Below are 11,027 nucleotides of genomic sequence, written 5' to 3'. Positions count from 1 at the left end.
AGGAATGGAAACCACGTTGGATTCTCTAGCGTCATTGGAGATCCCAAGAGCTGAGCAGAACACTGACCCACAGGCTGGCTCAGACACACCCAGGACAGTGCTCAGATGGCTTAGACCCAAGGAAGAAAACTGCTAGCACCCAAGCGTGAGGCTAAGGGTCCTGCAGTTACCTTGCCCGATGGCCAGGGCTGAGCCCGGATAGAGCTCTTCATGCAAAGGAAAATACAACAAGGGACCAACGTAAAGGTAGTGGGCCTGAAGGGGAGGAAAGCTGCTCAAGATCCAAAGTAGCAGACCTCTCTGAAGCTGCTCTTCTACATGAAATAGATGCCCACTGTAGATAAATCTGCTCAGTGTCTTCTGCAAGATGCAAGAAGAGAGGGGCCTCACCGGAACTGGCCTAAGAAGGGACTAGAAGGACAGACCTGTCTGAGATAAGACAAGAGACAAAGCGAGCTGTCTGAAAGAGCAAGTTAAAGCTGCATTTTGAAGAGAATAAAAGCAGCATTGACCACAAAACAGTCTGTTAACCAAAGAGAGGAAGAGGCCACATACTTTTTGTTCTCGTCCTTCCCTCCCACACTTTTTATTGCCACAGGGCACGTGTACTCAGCAGAGAGAGACAGAGAGGGAGGAAGCGCCCTCCACGGGGTGTGGTCAAGCTGCAATGCCTTCTTCATTTCTCCATCTTGTCAGGATTTGGGGCAGGTGTGCACACATGCCCACCGGTGCTATGGGTCTGGCCCTCAGGAGCCTTTTATACTTTTTTTTTCTTCTCAGTTTTTTGCTGTAGGGTGCATGCATTCACCAGAGAAAGAGAGAGATCTTGGGCATGCATGCACATGTGCCTGGCGTGAGTTTAAGCCACCGGATCTAGGACTCAAACCATGGTCAGCTATATGGGAGTTCAGCGACATAGCCATTACACTAACTACTGGTCCTGGAGAGACAGTCCTTACAGAGGTAATCAAAGTGAAATGAAGCCATTAGGTTGCCTAACCCAAAGTGACTGGTATCCTTATAAAATGGGGAAATACCGACAGGGACATACAGAGAGAAGCTGATGTGAGTGGATATAGGAGGTAAGGACAGAGGCCTGGAACAGATCCTTCCCCACAGCCTTGCTGACTCCTGGCTTTTCCAGTCTCCAAACTCTAGAATAACAAATTTCTGTGTGCAGGCCTTCCGGTTAGTGGGATGTCATTATAGCACCCCTAGAAAACCAATACAGGGAGGCTCTCCTTTTCATATTTATATCATGTATGACTACTCTTTTTGCTAGAGGGCATGTGCACACACCAGGGAGAGAGGGAGAGAGAAAAAGTAACCCCTGATGGGATGTGGTCACACTGCAATCTCTTCTTCTCCATCTCTCCTTCCTGTTTGGGGCACACACACACACACACACACACACACACACACATATCCCCTGCTTTATTTTTCAAGCTTCCGGGACCAAGATTAGACCATAGTGGGATCTAGCACCCTAACCACCAGGGTATGGAGTCGGCCTCATCGTATGACATTTTAATGACTATGTATGTTACTTCTATAGTTAGAAACTCTCCCCTCAATAATTTTTGAAGAAAAAAAAAAAGAGAGGTTGTGTGGTAGTTAAGGTGTTGGGTCCCACATGGCCAACATGGCAGTTCAAATCCTGGACCTGGTGGTTTGAAAAACATGTCAGACACAGGTGCATGCATGTCCGAAATCCCAAGAATAGAATGGAGGAGAGGGATTGTAGAGTGTCCATCCCTCATGGGGGAGTGATTTCTCACTTTCCTTCTGTGTTTCTCTCAGTGGAGCACATGCACTTTACAGGGAAAAAAAAAAAAGGTTAGGTAAGAAACAGAGGAAGAAAGGCAAGACTATCACATAACAACTCCCCTTTGCCCCTTCATAAATAGAGTCTGCTGCCCCTGCATGCAATGCCCAATGCCCGTAAAGTCACTGTGCCTCCAGGGCACCACCTGCACTGGTGGCTGTCGTGGCTGAGGAACAAACAGGCCCTGGCTTGCACAGTTGCCACTGATATCTGTTCTGCAAACTGTCACCAGGGTCTTCTCCCTCCACTCCATGCATCTGGCTCAGGCCTAAACAAACAACTAGAGAGGTATTTCTAACCATCTTAACCCACAAACCAGAAGGCCACAAAGGCCTGGAGTGGTGGGCCCTTTCACAAGCTTTGGCCCCATTCACATGACAGCCTACTTGAATATCACCATAAAATAACAGACTGCTTAAGTCCCTATATAACTGTTCCAACGATAGTTTTTCCCCTGGGAAATGTCTCGATTTTCTGGGGGTGTCCATCTCTTGGAGGACAGGGTGGTGGCCAGCAGGGAGGAGCAGCAGGGAGGAGATAGAGGCTTGACTTGCAGATGACCCTGAAGGCCACAGAAGCAGGGCAGGAGGTTTAGGAGGCATGTGTGCTCCAATCTGGGCAAGGGCCACTGGGCTGGACCGGTAATCTTGGTAGAACTGCTCCGACTGGGCCACCGAAGTTTCCCAAGTGGCATGTGTCAGCTCCCGGGAATCCAGCCAGCCCATGGCACTTCTGCAGCCATCATCTGAGCTGTTAACATGTCTGAAAGGTCAGTAAGGAACTGAAACCAACTCAGAATCGCAGAGGTTAAGAAAAAGAAATATTTTAAACATAATTATTTTATTCAATTTTACTTATTATTACTATATTTAAATTTGACCATAGAGAGAGGGAAAGTGAGAAAGTAAGCCATTATGTCTGGGACTTGAACTGTGGTTAGTTATGTGGGAGTCTATTAACCACCATGCCATCTGCTGGGCCCAACGAAAAAGAATATATTTTTCTTTAGAATTATTTAAAATTTTTATTTATTCATTCATTTATTTATGTTAATTTGATCAGAGAGAGGGGGGTGGAGTGAGAAAGCAAGCCACCAGGTCCAGGACTTGAACCGTGGTCGGTCATCTGGAGTGTCCAGTGCTTTAACCACCACACCATCTGCTGGTCCCCAAGAAAAAGAAATCTTAACCCATAGGTTGTAGGTCTACCTAAGTATAGCATACCCAGAATGTGCTTTGTCCTCCTGTTTCTTTGAAGACTTGTGCTTTGTAGTTCCTGATTTTTTTGAGGGGCCCTAGAATAAAGGAAGCACTGAGGAAGGAGTTAGCATTTTGGAGCAATTTCTGTGCATGCCCCTGTAACTATAGCATGCTATTAACATCCACTGAGTGAGGAGGTGCTGTTATTCCCGAGGACACCCAGGAAGAAGTCCCTTGACTGCAAGCTAAGGGGTAGAAAGGGCATCCAGTGACCTTGACTGAGTTGCGAAGTCTCCCTACATGGGCTTCCTCATCTGCAAAGAGGAAATGAACTGTATGTCCTGTAGACGGCTCTAGAGGATGTAGGGAGTGTGCCCAGTTCCTGGCCTAGCATGGCGCACCAAAGACAAGGAGCTATTCCCGATGCCACCTGAGAAGACAGGAGAGACGGGGCACAGCTCTTGACTGATGTCTTTTTTGTTTGTTTTCATTTTTTCCCTTTATTCATGACAGACCATGTGCATAAGACAGAAGCACCCGACACAGGGTCTACTCACACCACGATCCCTTCCTCCCATCCTCCAGCACAGTGGATCTTGGGCATCTGTTTGTGTCTGGCATGTTTCAGGCCGATCCTGTGATCTGAACCACGGTTTGCCATGTGTGATCTGGCTTCTCTCGAGCAGCACATTACTGAGCCACAGTGCCCACTTTCTAAGCTACCAACAGGGAGGGAGGGGAGCACAGACATTGCGGGGAGGCCTGGTGAGGACCTGGGCTCTGCAGCTGCCAGCCTGGCTCAGCCCTGCTCACATGACTGTAGGGGATCTTAGGTGCTCATCCCTTCGAAGTTTTGGTTCATCAAATGTAAAATGGGAAACAAGGGACCAGCAGGTGGTGTAGTGGTTGAGGCACCGGACTCCCACGTGGTTCAAGTTCCAGACCCGGTGGCTTGAAACTCATGCTGGACACGTGTGCGTATGTGCCTAAAATCCCAAGGAGAATGAAGGAGAAGGGATTGTGGCATAGCTAACCCCCGTGGAGGGTGATTTCTTGATTTTTGTCTCTCTATCTCTTGGGTGAACACACATGCCCTATAGCGAAAATCTCAAAAAACAGGAGGGACAAGAGACCTGCCTAGTGAGGCCTCATCGGGGGTGAGTAAGTTCTGAGGGTTCTGGAGGAGCTGCATTCTCTTACTTCCTAACTGCAGGGTCTCTCCCTGCTCTTCACCTCTGCCAGTGGCTTTATAAAGGCACCCCCTTTGAGACATGTTAACCTAGACAGAGACCCCTTTACACACTTCCTTTTAAGGACCCCTCTCAGTTCTCTAAAGGATGAGCTGGATTCTTCTGTGACCCTCAAAAGACCTCACATGTCACCTCCTGGGGGTCATCACTACAGCTTTTGAGCATTCAAAGGCCAAGAGAGCTGCTCTAGGACACCAAGGGTCTTACAGTCTTAGCCATTGTTTTCCGTGAGAAATTGTCTTCCAAGATACACACACTAAGTTCTGAGGGTTCTGGAGGAGCTGCATTCTCTTACTTCCTAACTGCAGGGTCTCTCCCTGCTCTTCACCTCTGCCAGTGGCTTTATAAAGGCACCCCCTTTGAGACATGTTAACCTAGACAGAGACCCCTTTACACACTTCCTTTTAAGGACCCCTCTCAGTTCTCTAAAGGATGAGCTGGATTCTTCTGTGACCCTCAAAAGACCTCACATGTCACCTCCTGGGGGTCATCACTACAGCTTTTGAGCATTCAAAGGCCAAGAGAGCTGCTCTAGGACACCAAGGGTCTTACAGTCTTAGCCATTGTTTTCCGTGAGAAATTGTCTTCCAAGATACACACACACACACACACACACACACGCACACACAGGCCCCTGAGATTCGGCAGGAATTGGTAGAAAACAACTCAGAGGAAGTACAGCTGTTCCCTCTGAGGAGCGTGCGTGGGGGGAGCCGGGCCTCGGAAGAGGGGGTGTTCCCGGCAGCGCCTCGCAGAATTCTTTTCACTTGAGCCATCCAAGCCCAAGGAGCTGCAGTGTCCTCTGGGGGATATGACATAACCACAGGCGGGAGAGGCCTCATAAAACCAGACCCATGTCCGCTTGCCCTTCTCCAAAGGAACCCTCTTCCCATCCTGTGTGCGAGAACCCGGGTTTGCTCACACCCAGCTGTCCCGCACCCCTGCCCCCAGCCTCCAGCCAGACAAGTACCTCACAGGCAGCGATCTGATAGGACGTGTTTATATTTACATGGTACATTTTAAAGCAATGGCTACATTGGTCATACATATTAGAAACCATAAAAAAAAGTTAAGAACTAAAATGTACATCATACACTTGTTGATATATTTTTTACACAGAGGTAAAAAGGCTTATTATAAAAAAATTAATACAACAGGGCTTTAGTATACAGGTAAAGAATGAATTATTATGCTTCAGGCACTTTAATTTGTTAATGTGAGCAAATAGCTTGATGGGTTGGGGGGGCGTTGGGGAAGTTTCTGAACAGAAAATCTTTTGGTTAATGTTTTGTTACCACAGATACAAAAATAAAATCTGAATAATTTCTCTCAAATGATTGACGTCAGTATGGCGAAGCTGACTGGGAAAATACTACACACTGTTCAGCTGCAGTGTGGGGACTAGAGACGCATTTACATAAATGTCTCCATGGCTGTCTTTGTGCCCTTAACCGCCGCCTTCACAAACCAAAACGGACGCGTGGAGCAAGGTTTGCTAGCGTAACTCTTCAGAGGGTGGGAAAGCGCGAGGAGTAAGAGAAGAAACAGATATGGCTAAGTCGAGCTGGGGCTTGTGTGTGTTCTTACTGAAATAAATAGGGGCACTTGAACTGAGGTCTAAGGGAACATACATTAGTGTTGTGCTTTGTAGGTGGAGACCTTCGAGAAAGATCCTGAGGACAGACCTCAGGGGAGGGGGAAGATGGTCTCTTAATAGCGTTGGAGGCTGGCTGACGGTTTTCTAGATGGTCTTCAGATGGGGAAGAGATTCTCTTCTCTTCCATCACTCCAGGTGGACAGCTCTGCTCCTTTTCCAAACTGGAAAGCCCGAACCAGTTAATCCAACAAACGAAAACAGCTACCAACTAATTCGTAAGCACACGGGGTATTTACACGGATGGTCTGACTCAAGAAACAGGTTGGGCTCTCAGATGAGCTGAAAACATTCCCATGATGGTAAGCATGGCTAGCACTTCCCAATATGATTGGCAGACTGGAAGAAAAGTCCCTTTCCTCGAAGACTGATGTCCTGTGTGCAATAGAGAAGGGGTGGGGAAAGGGAGCTGGGGACTGGCCCTGCCTCCGCCTGGCGATTACCACGGAAAGATCATGGTTGAAAGAGCGGCCAGCGTTGACGAGCCTGCCCCGTGGTCTCCCTGAGGTTCTGATTGTACTATGCTAGGTACAGGTAAGCACGCTTCACCTTTCTTCTTTCTTCAATAAGAAGATTTGGCTATTCTTCGCAATACATTAGAAAAATACTCTTTTCCAGCTACTTCAAAGCCTCCTAGGTGGCAAGGTGACAGGTAGAACCAGTTGGCTGACCTGTCTGTGCCCTCGAGGTGGCAAGTCTGGGTTTGGAGTTTGTAGGAGAAAGACACTTAGGCATCAGAAGGGTTTTTACATATGGCCTGTTTGTTCCCAAGTAGAAACGGAGAATTTGGTGATGTGAAACCGAGTCCAAAATGAAAATGAAAACATAACAAGATGCAACCCACCACTCTTCAAATTTGTGACATTTAAGATTCTCCCCCAGATAATATAAAACAGTGTGCGTGTGTGTGTGTGTGTGGGGAGGGAACCTCCTATAGTTTTATTCACCACAACTTACTGTTTCTCAACTGGAACTTGTTGAACACCAGTTTGTGTCTGAGTAGACTATTTGGTTGCAAAACAATGAGTAACATTTCTTACTTCGTTATTGTCTGATTGTGATATTGCTAAATTTTTAGAAGTGGTGGCAACACATTTTAAAAAGTTCTACTTCAGGGATAACTGGGGAGGCTCATGGAACCCTGAAATCCCCTTTGTAGCCCTGGCCCAAGAGGAAAAGATACAGTTACGGAGTTTTCCTGATTCCTACAAGATAATCTGAAGTTAAGGCTCAATTCTCAGTCATTTTACAGGTGAATGTTCTGCATCAGGGAGTAATTTCAACAGATTCTGGGGTGGGGGTGGGGCAGAAATGATGATGGGTTAAAGACAAACTGCAGCTGACACGGGGAATTTGGCTTTAGAAAAGTTAAAGCACTACTGTTTTGTGGTACAAGTCTGTTAACTAGCTCACCTCCTATACATAATAACTGATCGCAGCTTAAATACTCCTGGTAGGGTTCCATCATGCTGCCTTCACGCTTCTGCAGAAACCCAATGCTTGCTAGCAAGGAGCAAGCAAGCCAAGAGAAGGACAGTTGTTCACGTTCTTGGAAAACTACAAAAACCCACCCCCAATCAGCAGTTCCGACTGCAAACTCCTTTGAACCAGAAGAGGTGGGCGGAGAGACAGGAAATCGACACATGGATAAGACAGTTAGCTTGATTACAAAGTGGGAATAATACACCAGCGTCTATGCGGAGGGTCCCTTTCCTTAGAACACTGTGCCAGCGTGTGAGTATGGGCGGGGGGCCGAGGCGGGGTGGGTGGCTGGCGAGTGGAGGGTCCACCGGGCAGGCTGGTTCCCCAGGCTGGAATGGAGCCTCAGGTACCAGGGAGCTGGGAGGCCTCTCTGCTCTCCGTGCTCCTGGGAGTGGAACGGGGCAGAGAAGAGAGCGTAGGTGAGAGACGAGTTCCCTGTGGCTGCCGATGGAGGACGGGAAGGGAGGGACACCGAGTCACGCGGCCGCTTTGTGCTTCCCCCCACAGCACCTGCACATCACTCCGCAGTGGTAGCAGGCTCGCAGGGGCAGGTAACAGCACATACAGGGGGCCAAGAAAGACAAGGCAATAAGAGCCATCCACCGGAGGCAAAACTTCTCGTCGCTAGTATCGCACGAGCAAGGGTCTGTGTAGTCCCCCTCGGGGTCCGACATACAGTGATAGAGCATGCTGTCCGCACACCACATACAGCTCACCCGGCGGATGCAAGTTCTCACAGAGTCGGGCGCGTCCTGACAGTGGCCCCTCCGGTTCTCCTCGTGGTTGAACATGTCCCTGCAGTAGACGCACCGCGAGCGCTCGCCGTCCTCCTTCCGCCGCCGGGACTTGCCCCGGGGCGGCTGCGTCTTGATCACGCTGCCCCCGCGGCCTTTGGGGTCCTCACCAAGGCCAAAGTCTGAGGAGTCCACGTACGGGTAGTTGTAGTCGTGCTTGGGGACCTCGTCCTTGGCAAAGCGCACGTAGGAGTCTGCATCCTCCGACGTGTCCAGGTACTTGCCCCTGACCGGCGCGTGCCTGTAGTCCTCGTAACCTGTCATCCAGATCTTCTCCCTGGGGTTGATGCGAACGATCTCCTCGTCGTCATCAGGGAAGCTCACCTGGCGGTAGGGCCTCGGCATGGGCTGCTGGGTTTGGAGGGAGAAGACATTACTTTACAGCAGTGGCCAAGAAGTCACCTTCCTTCGCAACCCTCCAAATGCACCTTTCACCCTCGCAAAGGAAACGAACCATCCTGTACTTCCTGAATACCTCGCTCAGTCAAGACGCACCTGAAATTGGGAACCTTGGTCCCTTACTGGGTCAGGAACTCAAATGTAATGGGTTGAGACAATTTTTTCTCCTTTTGTCAAAGTTTTAAAATAGACATGAGAAAGTGTGCATAACGCAAGAGCACAGTCTGATGAGGAATCAGACGCCTAGCACTCCCCAGATCAAGAAGCAACGCTCACCTGCCTCCCCAGACCAGCCTCCTACCCCAGGTGATGTTAAGATGGTTTCCAGAAACTCGGATTCGGTTTGCCTGTTTTTGCACAGTGTAACTGTAAGATTGGCTCTTCTTTTTTTAATGAAATAGAATAATGTTACGAGAGCGCATACTGCATACCACAAGGGTAAGTTCTGTTTCATGAAACTTCATTATCTCTCTGTGAGCAATACGTGCATATTGGTTCTCCATGTAAAATGTATTTTCTACTGCGAGTCCTGTTCAATAGACCAACAGGGGACAGTAGGAAATACAGACTCCCTGCGTAATCCAACGGGGAAGAGAAGATGCACAGACATGGGAAGGGAGAGAAGGAAGGGTTCGGATTCTGTCAGGATCCCCCAGACAGCAAACGACAGAGCTGGAGCCTGAGCCCTGGCAGACCAGAAGACCCAGAGATACTCTCTGACCTTCCAATGCAAACTGCATCCTCCTTCAGGGTGAAAGAGTCTCTCTGCAGTTAGTTCTGCTGCAGCTCACAACAGGGCCAGGTCCAGAGCAACAGGCGCTGAGCAGGTATTTATGGAATCATTATTGGAGATACAAGTAACCCTGCCTTACGCAGGGCATCTCAGTGTGGCAGAGAGCGAGATTTCGTCTTTGAAGCTCGTTGGCCTGGAGAGTTTTTAGTGTGTGAGGAGCACGGCTCTGGAGTGACCCACTGCAGTCCAGCACTAACTACCACATCTATGAGCAAGTCATCAGGACTTCATTTCCCCATCTGTCAAACTGCATAGGACCGTCGTGAGAATGAAGAGAAATAATCTGTCAGGGTGCCAGCTCAGAGCCCGGCACACGGTACACACCTGCTACCTGTCGCCATCACCATCAGTATCACATGGTTACAGGATCGACCGCACGACCTCAGACACACTGAGCCGCGAGGGCAGGGCAGTCTCACCTGTTTTGCCCTATTTCCCATCAGAGTCTCGATATCAGAGTTCCCCGGACTTTAGAAAACCACAATCCTGAAGGATTTCCAAAGTTGACATGGGCTTTGCTTTTTTAAAATTTTGCAAAGTAAGGAAAGGAAAAAAGCCACTTTTCACTACCATGACCACAGCATGATTTAAAAAATTAGGTCATATATAATAAAATAATTTAAGAAAGTCAAATAAACCTAGTTATATATAAAAAGTCAAAACCAAAGCCATAAAAACAAAAAACCTCACTGCCCTGTGCTCTTTTTTTTCTCATTTCAAGCAGTTTGGTGGCCACATCACCTTACGTGGGCACCAGTCCATGCCCTGAGACTTGGGAACCTGTTCTGCAAAGCAGCCGCTTGGTAAATATTTGTTGAATTATTGAATTCCAGGCTCCAGCTCCATCTCCCCGATCAAGACGGGGCCTGCAGCCTGTGACGCCAGAGGGCTGGAACTCAGCGTGCTGCCCTCTTCCGTCCTGACCACAGCTCTGTGCTCTTGGGTGAAGCCAGCAGGCCCTCTGGGTGGAGGAGCAGGAGGCCACGTAGTGCCCCGGTGGGGGGCGGTCAGCTCTGGATCTCATTCTTCCAGGCATCCATCTGCCTACGTCTCACCTCGTCTGTAACCGGGGATGCTGACCACATGCCAAGTAGGGAACTTGTGAAGATTAAACTGGACAAAGCACATAAAGTGTCATGAAGGTGTCAGGCTAAGATGGCACCGCCGACACCATCATCTTCAAACAGGGTTGGATACGAAGCAGGAGAGCCGAGGAGGCCTGGGCTCGGGGCGCGGGCTGGACAGCAGGGGAAGGAGCCGCTGCTCACCTGGTCGAGGTGGTAGTGGTCCATGGGGTATGGGTCGTGGAGGTGGTGGCCCAGGGTGTAGACCCTCCGGTGCTCACAAGATGTGGGAGAGGAGATTGTCCGAGTAGGTTGTTCCCTCTTCTGAGAGGAATTAGAGGAACTGTCTGTAGCTGTCTGTTTAGAGAGAGGTAACCAAGAGTTAATTAAACAACAACAAAACCCATACGCCAAACCCGGACAAGCGCTATTCAAATACCATCTATTCCCCAGCGGTGGCATCCTGGTGGACTTCCCAAAATCCTGAGTTTATCCTGGCTGCGGCAGAAGGACCCCTGAAGGGCCAGATTGTCTAAACACGATGTGGCTGGGTCCCGGGGGGGGGGA

The 11,027-nt window shown here is 49.1% G+C and overlaps 1 protein-coding gene across 3 annotated transcripts in view; it reads right to left on the bottom strand.

Moving 5' to 3' along the window:
• Positions 1–5,258: 5,258 nt before the first annotated feature.
• SPRED2 (sprouty related EVH1 domain containing 2) overlaps positions 5,259–11,027 on the bottom strand; it is a 155,722-nt gene continuing 149,953 nt past the window's right edge. For 2 of the 3 annotated variants that reach the window (XM_006168040.3, XM_027768092.1), the window contains exons 5-6: positions 10,665–10,817; positions 5,259–8,555 (exon numbers count right to left, since the gene is read on the bottom strand). In XM_006168040.3, the coding sequence (XP_006168102.1) occupies positions 7,887–8,555; positions 10,665–10,817 (822 nt within the window). In that variant the 3' untranslated portion in view covers positions 5,259–7,886. The remainder of the gene's footprint in view (positions 8,556–10,664; positions 10,818–11,027) is intronic. The other variant, XM_006168041.3, reaches the window with a different exon arrangement.

Source organism: Tupaia chinensis, unplaced genomic scaffold (assembly GCF_000334495.1).
Source record: "Tupaia chinensis unplaced genomic scaffold, TupChi_1.0 Scaffold145484_1, whole genome shotgun sequence".
Taxonomy (NCBI): Eukaryota; Metazoa; Chordata; class Mammalia; order Scandentia; family Tupaiidae; genus Tupaia; species Tupaia belangeri.
Note: the sequence above shows the minus strand (reverse complement) of the source record. Positions and strands in the feature narration are given on the sequence as shown.